General features: G+C 44.0%; 1 protein-coding gene across 1 annotated transcript in view; it reads right to left on the reverse strand.

The window, feature by feature from the left end:
- Positions 1 to 206: 206 nt before the first annotated feature.
- Positions 207 to 23,763, reverse strand: part of lrp1bb (low density lipoprotein receptor-related protein 1Bb) — a 187,997-nt gene continuing 164,440 nt past the window's right edge. Inside the window, exons 80-92 of the mRNA XM_008282795.1 lie at positions 23,039 to 23,155; positions 22,592 to 22,765; positions 19,484 to 19,609; positions 18,420 to 18,584; positions 9,917 to 10,078; positions 9,221 to 9,395; positions 8,816 to 8,920; positions 6,621 to 6,734; positions 3,991 to 4,067; positions 3,364 to 3,454; positions 2,930 to 3,080; positions 1,242 to 1,316; positions 207 to 347 (exon numbers count right to left, since the gene is read on the reverse strand). Coding sequence (XP_008281017.1) covers positions 207 to 347; positions 1,242 to 1,316; positions 2,930 to 3,080; positions 3,364 to 3,454; positions 3,991 to 4,067; positions 6,621 to 6,734; positions 8,816 to 8,920; positions 9,221 to 9,395; positions 9,917 to 10,078; positions 18,420 to 18,584; positions 19,484 to 19,609; positions 22,592 to 22,765; positions 23,039 to 23,155 — 1,673 coding nt within the window. The remainder of the gene's footprint in view (positions 348 to 1,241; positions 1,317 to 2,929; positions 3,081 to 3,363; positions 3,455 to 3,990; positions 4,068 to 6,620; positions 6,735 to 8,815; positions 8,921 to 9,220; positions 9,396 to 9,916; positions 10,079 to 18,419; positions 18,585 to 19,483; positions 19,610 to 22,591; positions 22,766 to 23,038; positions 23,156 to 23,763) is intronic.

Genomic DNA, 23,763 nt, shown 5'->3' on the forward strand with positions numbered 1-23,763 from the left:
AGTGCAGCGCTGTATCACTGATCTCTGACAAACATTAGAAAGCAAACCGTAAATGGAAAATAAAACTCTTCAGCACACCGACGAGGACGCTATGCTGATGCTAAACCGGTAAAACCTAAGAGCCGTACAGGAAATAGAAAAATCTTGTTTCCTCCTTCGTTATTATACACTGTGGTAAAAAAAGAAGTACAAAGTGTAAAGTTAGGCTATGCGGCGGTTTCATGAATTGTCCCCTCTAGTTTCTTTGGGAGTAGCTCTCTCCTCTCGTCAATACTGATGACCGGCTTCCGGCAGTTCTGCCCGTCGATATAGATCTTTGCATACACCGGGTTGGAGTAGTTCATGGGCTGCATGTGTCGGGAGAAAAGATGGAAGAAGACAAAGAGTAAATAGGTGTTCATGTACTTGACCACAGTGACGATCCTAAAGCTGCATTAATAGATGTTGTCTTGTTGAGAAGACGAGATCATATCATCCTACAAAGTTCCTCTTTACAGTCCCATCAGAGACAAACCAACGTTTAATCTGAAATCAGAGCACATGAGGAAGTCTCCCATAAGCTCAGGTCTGGTCCTTCCTGGATCTGTATCTTCTAGCTGCTGCTGGCTGATTGCATACAGCGTGTTTATCAGAGTCTGTTCGCTGCCTTCTGCATCTCTAAGAAGCCGATAAGAACAGAGGTCGGGAGGTGTTCTGCAGTGTGCATACATGAGCTACGGAAAGATTAAGAAGCTTCACAGAGTTGGGCGCAAACTCTCCGTGGAGTCGAGAGAGACGGAAAAAACATGTTAATTAACAACAAGTTGATTAGTGCAGCTTTAAGGGAAGTTCACTGGTTTTAAGTTGTGAGTGAGAAATGTGTGAATGCTGAAGACAGCTCATGCGTGTTGGTGGACTGGGACTCGGCCAGCATGCAGGAAGTCAAACATGCAGAGAAGCCAGGCGAGCACTTTGCAATATCAAAAGTCTATAAAGTTAGCTTCACTCTGACTGGAGGGTTGCATGAAGCTCCATCACTGATCGCACAGCGTGACACAGGGAGCGGCTATGGATGACGGGAGATGCAGGATCAACATTTTAAATGGGTTTTCAATATGAGAAGAAAAAAAAGAAAAAAGCATCTCTGATCAGTTTGAAATGTTTGCAACGTAGCTGCACAATGCACCCTGCAGTCAATATGGGATTGATTTTCTTTTCTTTTCTCTGGAGGACAAACACCAAGTAGAGTTTGTAAAATTCACCTGTCCAGGGATGACCTCCTTGGGCACAGAATTCATGCCCAAGGTGTGAGGGTCGCTGGATTTTACACACCAGCCCTGAAAAAAACAAAAAAACAGAAGCACCATCTGTGTTTATCAAGGTAAGTCCTCCCCGTCTGCTGCTTATCCACAAACCGTACAATCAGTCCAGTCGTGGGTTAGAACACTACCATTTAAATCAAAGTGCACTGAATTAAGGAAGCAGGAAGAGCGAGAGCACCAAGAGGGAGGCTAGTTTACATTCAAACCGGCGCGTCACGGTTAAAAATACAGCCAGCAATGGATTCACAATAACAGATGTCAAAGTTGGCAGCAGAAGAAGAAATAGAATTAGGCTTGAAGGTCTAGCAGCAGAGCTAGATAACAGCATCAGTGAAGGTGTTTTGATTCATTTGATATGCTGAGTGTTGGTGTGGGGTTGAGGGCTATGAACAAAATAAATCAGCAGCCAGATGGAAAGTCCTCCCGGTTCATGGCACCTGTACGTTCATGCACTCGAGCCAGCTTCTACAAAATCTCCACAAAGCCTAATGTAATCCCATTTAATGTATCCCAGCGCCGGGTATCACATGACAGCACAGCAGCTACCGGACCAGCGGCAAACAACACAATGTCAGATTATTTTCAAGAAGATGGAGAACAGTTTGGAGTCGGCGGCTGGCGTCCTCGCTGCTTCCCGCAATTAAAAAACAGCAGAGCGGCGCTCCCGCAACACGGCTAATGATTAGCAAGCGTGACAAGGATGGGGATCAATCGAGGCAGAATAAATCAGACTTTCTTAGACCCTTTAAAAAAAACTGCAGTATTGATTTGTTAGAGGGTCTGAATGCACATAATTACCAGCTGAAATCTGGTTATTAAAAATGAATGTATATCAATTCAAATGCAAATGCTGCTAAATTCAATTAAATTCTGGTCACGCTGCGCTGCCAGCAGATTAACAGCTGCATATGTAAAGCCCCAATTAATATACTGATAATTATATATAAAACTATTATATTTATGAGATATTTGATGAGAATATGAAACAAATACGAGGAGAAAAACATCTGCTTCCTGCTTAATAAACACCGATACGGGTCTTTAAGGCCAATTCGTGCTTTTCTTCACAGTCCACATGATTTAAATTTTGTTTTTCACCAAAGTAAACTAAAATTTTGGGACTGCGTGGACTGGAAATCCAATCAGAACCTGTTTGGAGGAGAAGCTGCAAACTGTTTTCACACTTTCATAGTTCATCATTAAAAGAAATTTAAAGTCGCTGCTGCAGGACTCGGAGGAGGTTTTCTTTGCTTTCAGCCCAAACACGGTGGGAGGTTCTACGTTCTCGACCTGCCTCCAGAATAATCAGTGACACGGTGCTGCGGTCCGATCCAGAACCAGCTGCTACGTGCTCTATGTTTGGTTTGTGCTGATATAAAAGGCCATGACGGCGCTCAGGTCGGTCAGCAGAAACCAGGAGCTGCCGTTTAGTGAGAGTCTCATTGTGACATGAAAAGACTCTTCTTATTAATTTAATCTCTTGTTACAGCAAAGATGTTCTGACATCTGTTCTCGTTCCCGTCCCCATTCTGACAGCACGTAGCGTTATCTTGTTAAATCATTAATCTGTCTCTTTATTAAAGGATCTCGTTCAGACCGGAGCAGCGCGCCGGGCCGAGCGAGCCCACCTTGTGAGGGTCCAGTGTGAAGTTGGGTCTCAGCAGGCTGCCTGCGTCGGCGTGGTTGTCGTGGTCCACTTCATACATGTTGTATGACGGGTTCCCGATCTCCACGTTTATCCCTCCGTTCGTCATGGGCTGCCGCTGGACGCGTTTTCCCCTGAGGCGTGTGGAGGCGGCCGTCATTAACATGAAACACAACACGCAGGTCAAGATGCAGGTCAACACGCTGTACGACAACAAATCAGGCTGCGCTGCACGGCATGCTGGGAGGACGTCGTGCTACCGGGTCGGACTGAGAGCTGAACCAGAGAGGTTCAGGTGTGGTACTGAGCACGGTGAGACTAACAAAGATTCACCTTCAGAGCTGCATCATGTCGGCTCTCTCATCATCTGTTGCTCATTTTGTTTCTGTACGTTTGTTTGTTTGTTTGTTTACGTACCTTTGCCTCCGTCTGCAGATGTAAACACCTGCGACCACCATCACAATCAGGATGACCAGCAGGACCAGAGGCACGATGATAGCGATGCTCCCTGTGGAGGACACACAGAGGAGAGAAGTCAGCGATCAAAACAAGTTGAAATGAGTTCAGACAGTGAAATAAAAACAACAGACCACCTCAGAACATTTGCTTTCTGCTCTCACTGCATTTACAGGAACCAGCTACAAATGGGCAAAACCCAAAACACCAAAAAGATCTGCAGATAGCATGGTTAAAAAAGTCCCAAAGGTGAATTAATATCTAGAACGTGAAATATGTTCATGTTACTGAAGACAGAACCGTCTCATCACTGAAGCCTGATGGGTGAGAACAGCAGCTCGTCTCCTTTAAATCATCTAAACCTGCTAAGTGAAGCTGGATGGGCTGGTTGGAGTTCAGTGATCCTTCAGTCAGGATGTCAATCAGCACCAAGCTAAAGGAACCAGGAACTCACCTTCAGAAATGCATGAATGATTAAACACGAGATCATTTCAAATGTTCGAGTCATCGTTCCACTGACATGTAATGGAGTCACGCCTACATTTACTCCTACAGGGACACGTAGGGCTTCAGAACAAGACTTCTCACCTCCGCTGGTGTTGTCTGATCTGCTGCTCTTCGGGGCGGGTCTCTCACACTGAGTTCCTGCCCAGTTGGCTGAACATCTGAAGGAGGGGGCGGGGTCAAAGAGAGCATAGGTAAAGCGTCGTTAGCGTAGCATCGGTAGCAGGGAGGCTGCAGAGAAAACACCTTTTTGCAAAAATGAACTTCGGTATGACGTGACTGTGGCTGAACGTGTACGACACATTATGAGTCGGTCTTGCCATGAGGTGCTTTGATCCAACACAAAACAACACGACCACCTGGAGAGAGAGCGCTACGCACACGCGTGTCCATAACAAGTGGATTTACATGTTGAATATTCAGTGTATATAAGGGGAATAAAAAAAAAAAAAAAAGAGAGAAAAGAATCAAAGGATGACAGCGGGATAGCAAGTCGTCATCTCATTTGTGTTCCGATGGGATCCGATGGGCTTGATGTATGACCCTTGTTAGAGGAGGTGATATCTAATTTCACACGACTGACGCAGATGGGTCTGTAAAGCATGAGTGATCTGGTGGGTGCGGCAGGGTGATGACAGAGCCGAGTTATTCTAAATTACATGCACTCTCAGAATCAGAACATCAGGCCATCACACATAAGAATGCAGGCCCATACGTACGGGAAATGAGTGGCGCCGCTGTAGGACGAAATGTCACGGCAGCATGAATTTTAATGGAAAACTGGGGCCAATGTGGGGTTTGATCCGCTAAGCACAAACCAAGAACTAAAAAAAAAAAAAAACTAGCTCCCTACATGTGAGGAGGTTCTCTTAACGCGCGTTAAAGATAAACACCAATTAGTGATGAGATGCTGGACCTGGTAAATTACACGCATACATCATGACTCGCCGACATGTTCAGCTCGCCGCCATGCACAGACTGACGCCCACATCACACAGACGGTGCCATGTCGTACTCTCCCCTCGGTTCATGTGTGCATGGGATGGGTGAACGGTGGCGGTACGGGGCAACAGAGGCGCAGAGCCATGCAGCAGCTGATGGTGTAATAAGTGCCACATCAGCTAACACCTGCTCCAGATGTGGTAAACATGGTCAAAGCTCAGAGTAGAGGGCGTTAGCGTAGCATGAATAACAAACACTAGTGTGCCTAGCCGCTAGTGCTGCTATTTGTGTTTGATTTTATTCATTTAGGTTCATTCAGAAGTCTTCTCAGCACACTTTACATGAGACCTCATGTTATAGAGAAAAACACAATAAACCCACAGCTGTCTTTGAGCTTTTTGGAAACATCCATTCATGATAAAACGGTAAATACGGTGCAGGATCTATCTGTCAGTATGTCGTAAATGAAATCTGAAGCTGAGTGTTTAACATGTTGTGTCTCTAAAGCCTAACTTGACTTACAGCAGCTTTCTGCTGAACTCTGTCTTGGCCGTGTGATGCTGCTGATTCACATCCTTGTTCTGCTCAGACGTCTGTAGGTTTACTGGTTTCTCTCTCTGATATCATTTTCTAACGCCTGTAAGCGCCGCGATGATACAAATAAAACTGAATCGTATTGAATTGAGCACAATTTATTCAAACATCAAACTGTTCATTTAGAGCTGCGGTTCTCAAACTGGGGGTCGGGACCTCCATGGGGGTCCCAGGAGGATTTCAGGGGGTCGCCAGATCATTATAAAAAATAAAAATAAAGTCTACATTTATCAAATAAATGTGTATTAGGACTGTCAGAATTAAAAGCGTAGACTTCTTCCCACTCCTTTTTCGACCTTGTTAATATCATGATTTGATTATGTGATATTATTATTATTATTATTCTTTTTTGCTCTTTTCAAAACTATTCATTTGTTTGAATTAAATTAAATTAATTCAAAAGAAAATTAACGTGTGAATATAAAGAGATGAATCTGTGGAATTATCACACTAATTTTTAACACCTTAATGCCTGAACAACAGAGTTATTACTCGTAAGATATTAAGAATTGAAATTGGGGGTCGTGGCTCAAAAACTCTGAGAACTTCTGATTTAGAGCCCATCAGGTCGCTGCATTAACGAGCAACTAATCTAAAGAGGTTCTGACATAGCTTTTTTTTTGCCAAAATGTTTTATTAAAATATCTCTAAAAAGATGCATAAAAATATCAAAACTACAAATGTGACCTAATATCAGTGCTGAGAACAATAAAGTTTGTAAAGTGAACAAAATCATCTTCACATAACTTAAAGTTCATATTATTTAAATGTTAAACAGAGCAAATATTCTGTTTTGTCCAAAGAACAGATACGAGTGAGCTGCTAAAATAAAAGCGAAGCTCAGAGGACTATGAGGCAGCTAATAATGACATGCTACACAACAGCTAATTAAAACTATTTAAACAAATATTATCCATAAAATGAGCTCTGTTGACACACAGAACATTCCTACATGGACAGGATGTCATTTAACGTTACTACTACAGTTCTTTTTGACCCATTCTGATGAATGCAGCAGCACTTATTACATGATGAGCTGCTACAAGGAGGCGCCGTGACAACGAGCCCAGATACTGGACCCGGGCTGAAATGGAGCCGGATGGGGGTGGAGGAGGTGTGGACAGAGGGGGGAGGGTGAGTGGGCTCTGAATACAGCTGGAGAGGTGAGAGGGACCTACTTGCAGCGTGGTTTGTTAAGAGCTGTTAATGTGCACATCCCCTCATTCTGACAGAAGTAATCGCAGGGGTTGGCCAGCTCATCACAACGTTGGTTCTTGAACCCTGACGTGCAGCTGCAAAACATTGTGTTGGGAGTGATAAAAGGGCCCAGAGAGTGTCGACCTGCTGGCTGCCTGATGAACGGACACTGACACACTAAACCCCTGTCAGCAGCTTCGGTTATAAGATGGAGGAAGTCAGTGTTGCGTCTGCATCAAGCAAATTAGCAAAACAGATCACAGGAACACAGATCAAGTGCAGTGAGGAGCCACATCTGCAAGGAAAGAACCTGTCACAGGAAGATGTGGATTTATCTTCAATATATATATATTTATATTTAAAAAGAAGCAATTTTACTGCAATCTATAGATGAATAAACTAAATAAAACTCTTAACTTTAACTAGCAGGGCACAGTGTGGATTTAAAATATCAAAATGTAAAATACAGTCATACATGTGCTGTGAAGATCAGATCCTACCACAAACAGAAAAACACAAAATACATTCAGAACATAAAGCTGACAGCCTCCATCGTACTCGATAACATCATCACAGACATTTGGAAAACGTAAAGCAGCGACTCAAAGAGACTCACGGTTCATTTATTTTGTTATTTCAGTGTTTTTTAAAGCAGTTAGCTCGTCTGAACCAGGTGAGCAACAAGTGAGCTGAGTTCTCTGAATAACGCTGATTCTAAACAACATTTAACCTGAGAAAAGAAAAATATAGAAAACATTTCAAATGAAGTCTACAGCGTTCGACTATTGTGCAAACAGATCTCTGTAAAGCCCTTCCTTAGTCTGTCTGAATGCTATTCAGGAATCGCAGAAAAAAAAAAGTCAGAGTGACATAAACATTGTGCCGCATCAAGAACATCTTTTCATGTGAATGAAAGATAAATAAAAATCACTTGCTATTGTGCACGCACAGTCCACAGTCAGCTTCTCTGCACAAGAAGTAAGTAATAGGGAATAAAATAGGGCTATAATTTACATCCGATGACGGTTATGTAACTAAACGGCCACACAGCTGCCAAAGCAAACAGGTTTCTGTGCACCATAGAGGAAGAATACTACGTTGTACAGTCGGTTTTTAAGAAGAAGAACACCTCGCTGCAGCACGGAGGCATTTCTAAAAACCCTTCTAACATCTTATTTTATTTTATTTTGTGTTATCGATTCATCAAGTTATCACTGGAGCAGCCCTGCCAGGGTTTTGCTTTATGAAATATACATTTACTCAGAGTATTAAGGTCAAACATTCTGATTTCTTGACTCAACGTATCCATCATCTCACATAATCTGCCGTCTTCGCACCAAATAATAAACTGCATTATCGGGATCTGTTAACCTCATCGAATAAGATGGAATCATTTGCATAGAAATTGATTCTCTCCCCTGGAATTTGTGAGTGGTGACCGCAAATTTCAATTTAACTACAGTGGACAATGGGTAGTTAAAAAAAAATGGAGAGTTGGCTTTTGAAATGGATTTCCAATTTCCTCCTTGGACATATTTTTAACGCAGTGCTGCGATTATAGCGAGAGGAGGTGTTCATTCACAGCAGCCCTTTGAGTCGCCCTCCACAACCATTCCTTCTATCTGTCAGTCAAGCTTCTGTCTGATTTAAGGCTTTTTTTTTTTTCATGGCATGTTGAACCACTGACATGCAACTCGGCTTTTTTTTTTTTTATTCTTGAGAGAGAAAACTTCTAAAACCTACCGCTGAAGAAAGCCGCAGACGCCTGGCATCTGCTTTAAACTGCAAGGAGGAGCAGTGTGATACGTTCAGAATGGCAGGCTTTGAAGGAGTTTGAAACCATTTTTATCTGGCTAAAAACCTTAAGCCACAGAGAGGTGTCACGCAGCACAGGATAGCGTGGAGGCACTCAGCCCCCTGCTGCTCCATGGCCTCCACGCAGGGACATCAAACCTTCCCTCAACTTAAGGATTTCTCTCCAGAGGAAGACATCTATCTGGTGCTGTTCCCGGAGCAAGGAAGCGGTACCCCGTGATGATTTTCACTCCTGCTTTTAAAGCCAGGCTTTCAGAGGCAAAGAGCCAGCATGTGAATGGAAACAGCAGTTTGAGTGTGAATAATAGTGGAGAACATTCACTTTTTTTTTCCCGCTTTCACCCATTAAGCAGTGACTTACTGACAGAAAGGCAGGTTGGTGTCAGGGTCCAGGTGACAGGTGCCTCCATTGTAGCAATATCCGTCACAGAGCTGACAGCTCGGTGCGATTCTGCCATTTGTGCAGCTAGAGGGTGAGGAAATAATGGATCCCAGTCACAAGCAGGAAACTATACTTTCACAAGAGGCAGAAATGACACGGCGGCGGTTTTGTCAAACATATGCATAATTCATGTGGAGACGGAGAGAGTTCACATCTCTTCTAATTCACTGACATTACCAAACCATGGACTGTGGAGGGGTGTGCGGCCCAATCAGGCTGTCGGATTACGTAACTAATGCATTTCTATAAATGAAGAATGCAAAACCTCGGCGTCAGAGCGGAGGAACGGCGGGCGGGAATAGCAAACAGATGCCAGGCACTCACTTGCAAACCACATCCCCGGTCTCCTCGTTAATGAGGCAGGGAGCTCCGTGGCACCGCAGACACTTGTCCACCTCGCACTTGTTTCCCTCAAACCTGGCAGGACACACACACTCCACGTAGCCGCTGCTGGACAGCGTGCAGGCCTTTGAGTTGACGCAGTAGTGATGGCAGATGTCTGTCACGCATGCAGAGAGAAGAAAGAGAGGGCAGCGTGTAACCAGGAAGTAGGGGGAGCAGAGTTTAAGCTGGTTTGATTAGAAACGTACAGCGCTTTAATGGGACTTAATTATCCACATCAAATGACATCTTAGCCACAGATGAAAACATATCACCCCTCGGGCGAGCAACAGTAGGAAAATACTAATGATGTGCAGCTGAAGTTGTTTCCACACAAGCCATTATGTCAGAGCCCAGCAAAGGAAAGTGCACGATCACGTCAGAAACACCCACAGGTAGCATTCTGATGTAGTTTATCTGCAAACAGAAGCAAATGTGGTGTTTGTGGAGGGGAAACACTTCTGGGGATTTCTTTTGTTCTGCGCTCAGTGTGTGAACTTTGAAATGCTTTGTTTTGGGGATTTTAACTGAACTCCAGTCAGCGCTTTGTTGTGATTGTCTGCAAACGTCGGTGGTGTGAAGGCCGGGCGCATGCTAATCACTGTGTAGGTCGTTAGCCGCCACCACAGGAGGACTCACGGTAAAGGCAGCGGTCGCCGGTGTACTCGGCCATGCAGCGGCACACGGGCTGGTTCCCCTGCGTGACGTCACACGTTCCTCCATTCAGGCAGTAGTTGTCGCAGATCCTCCTCTCGCAAAACGGCCCCGAGAACCCGACAGGACAGCGACATGTGGGCTTCCCTGGACAGAACAAGAGAAGGAAAGAGTCATTCATCACGAGGAGGCTGCATTGATCCACTGACTGTATACACAAAGTCTTTTTGTTCTCCAAAAGTTATTAAAAACACTGGATGTCCACTCTGCACTGGGCAACACGTCCTTTTATTACAATGAATGCTGGAGTTTACTCGGAGTCTCTCTCACTTACATGCAGCTGAAAACAGTCGCCAACAAATGCCCTACCTGAGTGATGTTTGCTGGAACCTATGTGGTCCAGCTCCTTTGTCAAACCACCGACTGTTCATTAAAAATTAAAGCAGGTTCACGCTGGGTTCCGTCAATCACGACCACATACTGTATGGAAATGAAACCTCCGCAGGAACCGAGACAAGTGCTAAATAGAAGCAGTAAAAAGTGTCCATAAGTCTTGTGAGAGGACAGGCAGAGAGCCGTCCTTCCATCTGTCATTTTTACTCTCATATTCATGTGCGGGTCAAGGTGACTGTCAAGTGGCACCTGTGGAGAATAGCTAAGGCCTCCTTTTTCCTCAGTTATGCTCTCCAGAGCTGCTGGGGGTTCCCAAATTGTACCTGGGCCAGATGCAGGAGGCATATAATTCCTCCAGTGTGCTCTCATTCTGCCCACAGACATGTCTGACACTTCCTTGTCAGACATGTCTGGAATATCTCTAACTGGGAGGCATCCAGGAAGCATCCTAATCAGGTGTCCAAACCACATCGACTTGCTCCTGTTTTTTTTTTTTAACCACTTCATATTCAGCACCTGAGAGGGAAGGCCACCGTTTCACCAGCACGTGCTCTTCACTTTAAATACAACCTTCTGACTCTGATAATCACATTTTCCTGAATCAGTAACACGACTCGGATGTGAGAAAACTGAACAACTTGACAAGCCCATCGACTGAAGCAGTCAGGGTCATTTGCGGTGTATCTGTGAATGCTGCTCTGCCGCTACGTTCACCAGCTAGTCTCTGACTGAGTGTGAGATGTGACACTGGACCGGCTGAGCACAAGCAGCTAAATCAGGGCTTTTACTGTGAAAACAGCTTCCTGCTGTGGCTGGCACAGTGAGAGTGAAAAATAAGGAGAAAACAACAACACAACGCTTCCCTACGGACGCTAGAAGGCTGCACGGCGCTGAAGGGGAGGAATCATGTGACCATGATCTCTGGATTCATTACTATAAGCGACACCGTTTTCACACACACACGGTGAATTAATGCACAGTTCACAGAAAATCACTGATTGAGCAGCAAAATGCAGCCACACGACAAACATACTCAGCGTACTAGATGATTAAAACTACACTCGTTTACAATCAGAGGCGCTGCTGTCTATAGAAACCTTAAATTATTTATTATTAATACTGCAGCTTGAATATTAATAAATAATCAAATCTGCTTGTATTGATCAGTCTCATGATCAGAAGTCATGAACTCTGATTTCTTCACCTCCATTTCTTAAAAAACTCACAGTAGAACTGACAGTAATTATAAACAAGAGAGTTATTATCTGCAAACAATAAGACGACAGCTTGTATGTTTATCTCAGACAGTTCCTGAGATAATATAAAGAAATGTAAACATGGAGGATTTAGGATGCATGATGGGAAACTTCTGATGTAACTAAGAACACACGCACATATTCAACAAGAAGAAAAATACGAGTTATATATGCTTAGAATAAAACGTCTCTGATGTTCTTCTTAATCCTGGTCCTGCTCAACCTGGTGCCACAGATTGGGTGCTGATGTTGGGATCTTCACTCCGGTGATGCTGCATTTCTTTAGATTTAAAACTCGTCAGTTCATTCTTGCATAAGAAGTTTTGTGTGTTTGGAGGAGAAGAAGGTCAACAGGTTACAGTGAAGGATGTCCTGTGCTCCAGAGCTGTGGTGGTTATCTTTAGCATATTTCTGATTGTTGGGGAGGCAGGAGACGTCCTGTTGTCTCCCAGAGGGCTGTGAGTGGTAAACATCCAACGTGCAGATGTTCCATTTGGGTGGAACTTTGGGGTTAGCCGTGTCCTCAAACGGTCTTCTACCAAATGTACAGCTTTGAGAAAAGGTCTTTGTGTTGCTTTGGCATTGGCCCGTTGTTCTTTAGTGTGCTTACCTTTAACATTTCAGTCACACGCTGCAGAACAGCGCAGCCCAAATATCAGATATGAACACTAAGTCTGAGAAGACAATGACTTAAAACCAGTGAAATGATCTGTTCATGCAGCAAGTACATTTTATTTAATAAAAAAAGCCTGAAATAACATTTTTAATGCTCAATTTAATACTGTTCTGTAAAATCAAGGACTAAAAATGAGTAAATAACTTTTAAAACAAACCAAATTATCTATCGTGTCTAAAAATAAGATTTTAAATCTTGATAAGATGATTTGCAGCGCAGACGTTACACCTTCAGATGAGTCCAAACCCAGACAGACATGGTTCAGTCAGTAAAGAGAGGCACACATTCTGTCAGGCTGCCCCATTTATCTATATTTCTTTTTTTGGTTAGAAACAGGAAATTGGTACAAATTAGTGCCTTACATTCTCTTTAAAATAGTGCACTTTTCTCTGTGACACGCTGGCGGCTCTGCCTAATGGACGAGCAGGAGCAGGGCGTCGGTGAAAGAGCTGCTCAGAAAATCTCACAATTGACAACTTCTCCTTGCATAGCAGACAACCAAGTTGCCATGGATACAGGTCTCACCATGTAGGTCACACTACACCACTCGGTAATTTCACACTCCACAATTCTGCAGCTGGGATAATCTGGGTTTGAAATGTCCAAGAGACAATCATTCTCCATCCACTCACGTCTCTGTTAACTCGGTGACTGCTGCGTTCTGAAAAAGGCAGCCCGGCTCAGCGGCGCCGAGCTGCCTATTGTGTGCTCAGCTCCTGCATTCGGTTCTGTTTAACGCCGGTGAACGGTGGTGGTGCGTTCAAGCACTAATCAATCAGGCTGCAGTTAGCACCGTGTGTGTCCACCCAGACTCACAGAAAACAGTGTAGGAGAAACAAACAACAACAAAAAGCACCAACAGTCCAATCCCCCGTACAGCATGAGAGCACATGTTGGGCCAACGCAGCCGATTCTGACAGAACACGGAGCCTCGTTCATAAACAACAACGGGTCCAACATGGATGCTGCAAAACAGCTAAAAATAGAAACACGTGGATGCTTCAGCACATCTTCAACCTGGAATCCCAGAAGATCCACACGTTCACCACATCTTCAAGGTGAGCACACCGGAGTCGGGTCACCGGTTCAGTACCGGGCTGAATGTGAATCATGGTTAGAATTTCCCTTCATGTTCCTGAGAGATGCTGTTAAATAACAGCCAGAGGGAATAAAAAAAAAAACTATTTAAAAAATGATGTCATGGTAAAAATGACCTTTGACCTTTTGGATATGAAATGAATTAAGTTCTTCTTGGATCCTTTTAGACATTTGTGTAAAAGTTTGACATAATTACATGAATTATAGTTGAGAAAGCGGCGTGTGAGGTCACGTGACCTTCATCTCGGTTCATCTGAGTGAACATTTGCACCAGATGTAATGAGATTCCCTCCAGGTGTTCTGAATACATCAGGAGGACGGGATGGATGTGAGGTTACAGCGACCTTTACCTTTGACCATCAAAATCTAATCAATTCATCCTTGAGTACACGTAAACGCCGGCGCCGGATCTGAATAAACTCCCTCCAGGCTCCTCGGCTGTTGGCTCGGACAGATTGACGGATGGACAACCCAGAAACAGAACGCCTCCAGCAGGCCACGGCTGTCACCAGCGTAGACGCGCAATCATTTTAACAGAGACGAACAGAAAATACATGAATCTGGAGAGCTCCCAGCTAACTATCATTAAATGCAAATTAGGATCTATTACTAAACCTACCTTTAATCTTAAAAAAGGCAGACGATGCCAAAGGAGCAATTTTTTCTCTGCAGTAAAACAATTTGGATAATCGCTGCAAAAACACCCTCAATTACGGCGATAAACCGGTGAGTTATTTATGATGAACCGATGATTAATTTATGCTTATTGTTCCTGTTCTGCTCAGCCTGCAGCTCCAGGGTTCTGCTGCCGACATGTGCAGGAACATGAACATGCTGCTGGAAACGAGTCAGACGTCAACACGAGAGACGGAAACTGGTCGATGATTTAGAAACACGGTTTTAATTTTAGAGTGATATCTGCTGCTATGATAGACGAGCAACCTACGACCAAGAAGATGGAAACAAGCTTTTTGTTTTGGTAACAAAAATTCAACCAACCAACCAGGTCTCGATTCACAAACGGCTAAAACAAACTAATGCTAGCTCCAGCTCCAGGAGCAGCCGCTCTGCCTCACATTTATAAATTTTCATTTACGATGTGACTCATGAAGGCAAACACCGGTGCCGGTACCAGTATGAAGGAGCCGATAAGTGCAACAGAACGTGTTGGTCTTTTGTGTGAAGCTTCTTTAAAAGCTGCTGCTGCCTTGTTGAGGCGTAAACGTTCGACCATGTCGGCTGTGAGGAATTCAAGTTATTGATCCACAAATAAACAATAGCTTCAAACCATAAGAAAAGGTTTTTACTCGTAGTCGTGTGTTTACTTGAAAGTTACGTGCTGAATGTGTTTCCTTCCTCTTTAATGGTATTATAAATATCGATCAATATGAATAAAAATACTGTGTTGGATTTTTTGGCCATATCGACCAGAAGCCCGACGGCCAAACCAGCAGATGGAGAAGAAGGCTTCCCTCAGCCAGAGAGCAGCTCACATCTTCTGCACAAGGTATTTAGATTTCTGCACAGCAACATACTGCAGAGGTAAAAGGAAACCAAAGGAACTGGACCTCCATCTCAGTACATCCAGGCTGCTTGACCACAGCCCGCCTCACTCAACAGTACTTTGGAAATAATGAATGGAACCAGAGAGTTTCAGGTGGAAAATGATATGAGAGGAAACCCGTTTGTACTGTTTCTCCTTCTGTCTGGTTTATTTTCCAAGTTCTGCAAAACAATAAGAAATGCTGTGTCTTCAGCGTGGACCAGCCAACAGCTGTACTGTGACCCAGCAGAACCACACCTGACGAGGTGGGTTGGGCATGTTCTCAGAACACAAGAGAAAGACCCGAGAGTCGGTCAAACTGACACGGGAGAGGAAAGAAGAATAAAAAAGAGCTGTAGGTATAGACAGCGACTGTAAAGGAATCTGGATGCTGGAAGATGTGATCAAACAGTTAAAGCCACTAAATTCAGGACCACGGTGTCAGAACAGAACCACAGGCTCCAGTGAAAAATGAATTAATTCCCTTTTTTGCTCTATTTTCTGTTTCATACTTTTACAAACGATAAAAACCTTTGCTGCCGTTAATGTCATAAAAAGACACAAAAAAACGAGAAAAGCTTCCTTCGGGTATAAACGCACGAGTTCTGCTGCCAAAAGTTCCATTAAAGAGCTGGTAAACCAGTCAGAGGCAGGAACTCAATGACACCTTGTGATGATTTCACAGATAAAACTGGACAAATTCCAGCCTCTAATTGATTGTGAGCTCGCTGTCGGTCCGTTTTTTATCGCCAAAGCCGCAGCTTTAAGGAAATCCATTTTGCTATAATCTCTCATCCTCGGTCACTCATTCAAACCAATATTCTCCTGCGTTAGACGTGTGCTTCTGTTTCAGCAGGAGATGCTCTGCACCCTGCGGCACAAGAAATATCACGGCTCTTACTTCCCTCTCACCTGTCCTGCATTAGTGGTGAAACTGTTTTTCATCCAGCGGAGCACGTTGGACTCATCGATCGGAGTCGTGCATCATCCCCCAGCGTGTCATGTGACTGTGACGCTGATGGACGGATTTCATTCTGATTAACGAGCAGCGGTAATTGTCCCGGCTTCTTCTGATGTCACGTAGAGTTGTTTTAAAAATTTGAAATTTAAAAATAAAAAAGATGAAAGCCTGATTTTCAGTAACATGAGTTTCTGGTGTTTGGGCCGACGTGTCTCCCAACGGCCAGCCGATAAACAGAATCAGTTTTACGGTTTGAAAAGGCTTGTTGAGAGCAAAAGATCCTCAGAACCATCCGCAAATCAGAATTCCCCGGTCTTATCTCCCCGATTGTTGGCACGCCTGTTATGACTCATTCAGAGTGGAGCGTGCTGCTCAGGGTTCTGATTTTATTTACTGGATGTCATTCATTGAATTCATATTTAATGATTTCAAACTGCTTGATTAAGGTTCTGAGATGATAAAACATTTATGCGGCATGCGTTCTGTATCAGGGCTCTGATAAATCTTTTTTTTTTTTTACAGAAGCAGCAGAAATAAAGATGTTGTGGATAATTGCCGTGATGGCAGGATGATATACAGGCTTGTAAATCAGTGATAGCGTATTTAAATGTGGCCGTACATCCTGATTCAATTCCACCGCTGACATCTCAGAATATTCCTGCGCATTCGCTAAATTGTGAGGTGGTCCTGGTTCTTCCCAGGAAGCGTGAAAGCATGAAAGGAGACCTTGACGTGAAAGATGTCTGAGGCGTGTTTGACGGGAGCATCGATGACAAAACTGCTCAGCTGGCAGATGTATTGTAGCAAATGTGAACTTAAGAAAGAAAAGGCGCCGAGGTCTAAAGGAAGACAAATGTGGCTGAATGCCATCATTCACTGGGTCAGTGTGCCGGAAGAAATTGGCAGGCAGCTATAAATGCAAGTTCAGTGTGGCCAGATCTGAATAGAGCTTATAAAACATGTTCCTCTGGAAGTTCTCCCTTTTGTTTCTGGTTAACATTTAACTACAGTCAGATTTTATTTCACAAAAACTCACAAAAAAAAGTGAAAACAGATTTTCTAAAAAGTTTCATTATTTGCCCAAATAAAATGTAAATCAAGTAACTGAGGAGTTAATTTGCAAAAACAGATTTCTCCATCTTCACAGACCTTCAGAAACCTGCTTCTCCATCGTCTACCTGAGACGACATCAGTCAGACTTCACTTATCTCTGTCTTTGTCATTTCTACTGAGTCAGATCCACTCAGCTTCGGTCTGACTGATATCATCTCAAGCAAACAACAAAAAAATAAGTTTTCTGAAAAATCTACAAAAACTGAGTTATCTGTGTTTTTGCAAATGAACTCTAAATTGTATTCATATTCTTCCAAGTGACTAATTCAACACAGGTGCAGCAAACTGGTGCCAGAATCACACAGTTAGTGAGATGGAGCTGGTCTGAGGTCAGTGTAGTATAAAGAAATATAAAGAGAGCTGAATTCTTTACAATGTCTGCACCATGCAGGCAAACAAACACTCCAGCAGCTCCGTTAAAACAGGGTTAGGGTTAGAGAAAAGCAAAAGTCTGAGAATAAATACAAGACAATGTCCAAGTCAGTGAACATTCCCTGGAGTACAGCGAAATCCATCATTAACAAATAGAAGGAATATGGTGCAGATCTACCTACAGGAGGCTGTTCTCAAAAGCTAAGTGACCATGCAAGACAGAGACCAGAGAGGGAGGCCACCAAGACACCTACGACTCCTCTGAAGGAGCTCCAAGCTTCTGGGAGAGACTGTGCAGCTGTTGCCTGTTCGTCACTGGCTTAAGAGATAGCCAATTAAAAAAAAATAAAAAAAGCTCATATTAAATCAGCAGAAGACTGAGGCTAACTTGAAGAAGGTTCACAGGTGAGTCTGTGTGAGGCAGTCTGAGGCTATCTGAGGCTGTGTGAGGCTGTGTGAGGCTGTCTGAGGCTGTGTGAAGCTGTCTGAGGCTGTCTGAGGCTGTGTGAGGCTGTGTGAGGCTGTCTGAGGCTGTCTGAGGCTGTGTGAGGCTGTCTGAGGCTGTGTGAGGCTATCTGAGGCTGTGTGAGGCTATCTGAGGCTGTCTGAGGCTGTGTGAGGCTGTGTGAGGCTGTGTGAGGCTATCTGAGGCTGTGTGAGGCTGTCTGAGGCCGATCCTCACAGGCTCGATGCTGTAATTGCAGCCAAAGGTGCATCAATTAAATCCTGACTTGACAGGAGGGAACATCAATGCAGTCGTTTATTTTATGTTTTATATGTTGAAATAATCGGCGTTACTTTGCAGGAATTTGGTTTCACTTTTTCCTTCAAATTAAATTAACTATGATTCAAAAAGCAATAAAAGAAGAAAGCTTCTAAAATAGCTAAATACTTCTTATGTTTGAGACATCCCATAACCATCGATACACACAAACTGTGAGTCTAGTAATGATGCAATAAATAAACAGGTTCATATGAACAGCTGATGGACACAACAAAGGCCTGCAGTCCTGTGAATCCCACACACTGCAGCATCATTCTGCAGACGGCTGTGGACAGTGCATTAGCAGACTTACCCAGGGGTGAGCCCATGCAGGTGCCTCCATTCAGGCAGTAGTCGGTGCAGTGGTTGACCTCACAGCGCTCCCCTGAAAAGTCGGGCCAGCAGTAGCACCTCCAGTCTCCTTTCTCATTGGCTAAGCAGCGGCCTCCGTTCTCGCAGGGGGGGCGGCACAGTTCACCTTCACAACAGCAGAGCCCACAACACTTAATGAAGTCACATCACATCCAGACAACGGCAGACAGCAGCAGCAGCCACACGAAGACGTGGAGTCGCCTGCTTCCAGGAATGAGCTTCGTTCAAGCTCAGAGCAGACAGACGCTCACAGCGAGGCGTGTTGGTGAAGATGTTCCAGGAATTAATAACTATGAAGTTTGCTCAGATCTAGTTTGGTGTCATAAAGGGTGCTGATGTGGAAATAGTTTCTCATTATCACAGCATCAGCTGCAATGTTTAACATAAATATAGCATTAGCATAGCAGCAAACAATCATCTGGTATGTGGACACACCCCTCTGTTTGGGCTGTATCTGGACTTCTTGGTTCTGTCTTGTGGCAGCTGGACCTGTCGCATGTTAGAGCATTGGAGTCCCTCACTCTGAAACTGTTAGACCAGCTCTGCCTTAATAAACAGACCTGACCTTCTGCATCATGATGGAGGAGCTAAAGTGATATTAAATATTTAACTGGTGCTTCAAACATCCCAAAAATTTAATGTAATTTATTTATTTTATTTATCTAATTTATGTGCATGTAATTCAGTTTCTGCTGCTGCTTGGAGGCTCTTCTTCTGCTGCTTCTCCTGTGCTTTTGTCTGCTCTGGTGTTTGTGTTTCCACTCTGGGTCTGCTCATGGATGGACCTTCGTGGTGAAGGTAATATTACTCAAGCTGACAACACCACGCTTTGTCCTCTAATGAATTTCACGATGCTAGTAAAGCAAAGAGAAGGGGGAGGTGTGCACATCTGTACCACTCTGAGATGCTGCTGCTCTGCACGGCTCTTACAGGTCGACCACAGAACGTCTAAATAAAACCACACGTTAACGTCACTGCAAATCCACACACATGCATCGGCTCTACCTGAGATGTTCACGTCGCTACAGGTGCCGTTGACCAGAACCTTCCCCTCCGGACAGGTACATCTGGCACCGGTTGGATTGAGCAGACACATGAAGTCACAGGACATCCTCAAGCAGGGATTTGACGCTGCGGAGAAAGAAGACGGAGAAGAACCATGAAAATATGCCGTAAATCTGGCATGTGAGGAGAAAGATTTGTTTGTTTGTGCAAAGTGCTGCTGTTCTTCCTCAGAGTGAAGCTATTTACTTCAAGTGTTTTAATTTCCATTTTGAGTGTTATTTTGTCGTAGCCCAGAGACGGCAAACATGTCGGAGCGTACGAGAAAACATCACACGTGCTCCCCGGTTTGAATAATCAATGATGGTGGAATGTGTTAAGAATTCGCTGTTGTCTAATTGAGTAGGAGGTTCTTCTTCTTTTTTTTTTTAAGTGCTCTTTCTGATGCTGAAATAATGAGAACGTATTCTAAATTAATCAGAACTAGCTGTAACAAACAATAACAGGCAAACCGGCTGTATCCGAACTGGATTAGACAAAAAACAAAACATTAAATTATCCAAAACGAGCGTCAGGAAAATGCATTTTTTGATGAAGTGATCTCTGGCCTCTTTACGTTTTTAACAACATACATACATTCTGCGTTACTGGAACATCCTCCGTATACTAAATATAATCAGCGCTGAGCTTTACGAGGATGAAAGAAGATCTTCCCAGATGGTTGTTCGGGGTTTTACTGAAGATATCAAGCCTTCACGTCACAGCTTTTTGCAAGCCGAGCGCATCTCCTGCCCACAGACTGCACACAGCTCGGCCGGCCTAATGAGTCTCTGGAGGACGGAGCAGCTGCCCTTTAAGTGAAAAACTGACCAAGACTGAGCCGCCCGGCGTCCTCCAACCATTAACACCAGCCAGCGGTGGAACAAATAACTGACACTGGTTTACCACAAGAAGGCCGTGAGAGGAAGGACGTGGGTGATATACGTCAGGAAACAGACGGAGGTTATTGGGTTTTTTTTAATGTTGCACACCTAAAACAGTATCATGTGTTTGACTGGTCTGCTACTGGTTTGGTGCTTTGTCAGTATTATTTAATAAATAGATGATCAGCATTTTCTTTACATCATTCAGTTTAATCCAGTTTTTATGATACTGATGTCAGAATGACCATCATGTCTAGTCATGATACAACCAGACGTCTTCATGCACAAACCCCTATACAGTGAGTTTATTACTTTCTTCAGAGTCAGAAGTTTCCATCCATCTCCTCAGTATCTGCTAGCGTTGCCTTTAAACTCTATGACTTTGGGTCAAACGTTCTGGGTTTCCTTCCACAAGCTTCTCACAACAGTCTGATGAGTTCTGGCCCGTTCCTCCTGACAGAACTGGTGGAACTGGGTCAGGGTTGTTGGTCTCCTTGCTCCACTGATGTTCTCCAGGATGGAGATCAGGGCTTTGTGATGGCCACTCCACAACACTGACTCTGTTGTCCTGAAGCCTCTCTGTAGCTAATCTGGAGCTATGCTGAGGGTCATTGTCCATCTGAAGACCCATTAGTGTCCAAGCTGTAACTTCCTGCTGATGTCTGGAGATGTTGCTTCAGTATCTCCACATCATGTTCTTTCCTCATGATGCCATCTATTGTGTGAAGGTCACCAGTCCCTCCACAGCATGATGCTGCCACCCCCGTGCTCCACAGCTGGGATGGTGTTCTCAGGCTTCCAGCTTCCTCCTTTCTCCTCCAGATGTACCGATGGTCATTAAGGCCAAACAGTTCAGGTTTAGTTCCATCAGACCACAGGACATGTCTCCACTGATGAAGCTCTTTGTCCCTGTGTGCATCTACAAACTGTAATCTGTCTTTTCTATGGTTCTTCTGGAGTGATGTCTTCTTCCTCTCTGAGCAGCCTTCCAGCCCATGTCGGTACAGGACTGGTTCCACTGTGGATAATGACCCTCTGACCAGCTTCAGCAGCATCTTCACAAGGTCTTCAGCTTCTGTTCTGGGGTTGATTCGCACATTTCAACCAGAACACTTCATCTCTGGACACAGAACCGTCTCCTTCCTGAGCCTATGATGGCTGGACATTCCCATGGTGGTTATACTGATAGAACTGTCTGAACAGATGAACGTGGAACCTTCAGGTCCACAGTTCTCCTCCTGATATCTTGGCTGGTTTCTTTAGATGTTTCATGTGGTCACAGAAGGAAGCAACGTGTTTGAGGTGTGCCTCCAACTAACTCACATGTTGTCAATCAACCAATCAAACGCTTCCAAAGCCATGACATCATCATCTGGGCTTTGCCAACTAGTTTGAAGGCATCTTAGTGGATGTGAACTTCTGACTTTGAAGAAAGTCGTAAAAAACTCTCTCTCTCATTATCTCTCACTTGAATTTAGCAAATAGAACTAATGTTGGTGAACCTGACTGACCTAAAACAGGAAAAATTTAGTCTGATTTAATGTCAGATAGTGAGAAAAAGAAGGTTTTATTCCTTTTTATACAGTAAACTTCTGGTTTCAGCTGAATAAAAACCACCTCGAACATTTTCCATTAAACTTTACATAAGACATGTTTTTCACACCTTGGACATGATCTCCTTTCAGTGTTATTACCGTGTTGTATGAACGGCTCAACATTTAATTGATTAGACCTTTACAAAACTCCAACCACGTGAGTTACAGCGAGCGTTAATGATGGCCTTCAGAAACTCCTCGTCTTTGTTTATATCGGGGCGTACAGTCCATAAGAAACGACTGCAGCTGATCAGATGAAAGCAGCTTTATTATCACACAGTCTACAGACAGCAAGACGTCTGCATTCAGTTTAGCATCAACGGTCAACCTCAAGGTCAGTCTAATGTGAGCTATATTGAGTGTTTTAAATGCCTATTATATATATTTTCTCCTCTCTGCCTGCCATATTGGTTTCCTGATGTGCACGCGAAGAGGCGAAGAAAGAACTTTTCAATTTCTTTTTAATCATTTCTAAGAAATGCAACAAGGAATATAAAAAAGCTATCAAGGGGAAATTAAATTGTTTAAAAAAAAAGTAAAAAAGTGTCCTCAGAAGAAAGGACAGAAGCACCGTGGAGATGAGGAACGCTCACCGTCCTGCTGCTTGTAGCGGTGCGAGATGAACACGTTGGTGGGCTTCTCCACCCCCAGGCTGAGGAACTCCACCGGCTGTTTGCCGTACTTGTGGATCTTGAACACCTCGTGCTTTAGTCCGGTTCCGTAAATGTAGTCCTCAAATATGTCAATTCTGTACGGCTGGGAAATTCCTAAAGTTTCAGCAAAGAAGAGAAAGCAGATAACTTCTTTATGCACATGTTCAGCCTTCGGATAATGAAAGTTTTGTGTCCTGTGGCGGGTGGAAGAGGACGGGATGCGCTGTGTGGGCAGACTGACCTTAAACAGTGTTTAGAAGTTTGACCTTCTGAGACACACAAGCAGCTTTACTGGTGCAATTATTTGATTAAAAATAAGTTGAGGAAACCACAGTGCAGCGTGAACGGTGTGTGTTTAAGAGAGGAAGCTGGACTCTGCAGGTTTACCGTGTCTGTCGCTGATCGTCACCAGAGGGTCCGAGCCATCCAATCTCATGCTGCCTATCTGCGAGAGCTCGGGATCGGCCCAGTAAATACGTTGGTTGAAATAATCAATGGCGAGCCCTGTGGGAGGATAAACGTAAGAGATTTATTTACCTGACAAATGACACAGGGATCACTGTGGATTCCCTCCGTGCAGGTCAGGACAGGTGTGCAGCAGATCAGCGGGATTGTCGAGACACTTTTTCATCTCCTCTGGACTGTTTACATCCAACGTTTAATGTGCTTATGATGAAAACACCACCGTTGATGGCAGAGTTTACAGTTTCACAGCAGCGGCTCACTTTTACTTTCTCCCAGAAGCCGGACCAGATAATTGAGCACCTGGCGGCAGCATTTAAATAGGTTTGTGTTTTTCCACTGATGATGAATCCCTCTTTCTGTGACCAAGACGGAGCACGGGTCCCTTGAATTAAAGGAGGCCAAAGCAGCTCTTCAAAACTAGATCAGCACTAAGTGTCTCCCAATAGACACACCAACACATTCCGAGTGGCTGCAGAGCATCCCTCGCTTATGAATTCTCTTTGTGTTGTTTGGTATATCTTTAGCTGCCGTATTGAAGCTGGTGCTTTACTGAGGGGCTTCTGGGCCTGTAGCATGTAAAAACATCTTGACTATAACTTTTGGGTCCTAACACACCTCATCATGAGGAACCTGCTTGTTCCTGTGGA

This window comes from Stegastes partitus, unplaced genomic scaffold (assembly GCF_000690725.1).
Source record: "Stegastes partitus isolate 25-593 unplaced genomic scaffold, Stegastes_partitus-1.0.2 Scaffold286, whole genome shotgun sequence".
NCBI lineage: Eukaryota > Metazoa > Chordata > Actinopteri > Pomacentridae > Stegastes > Stegastes partitus.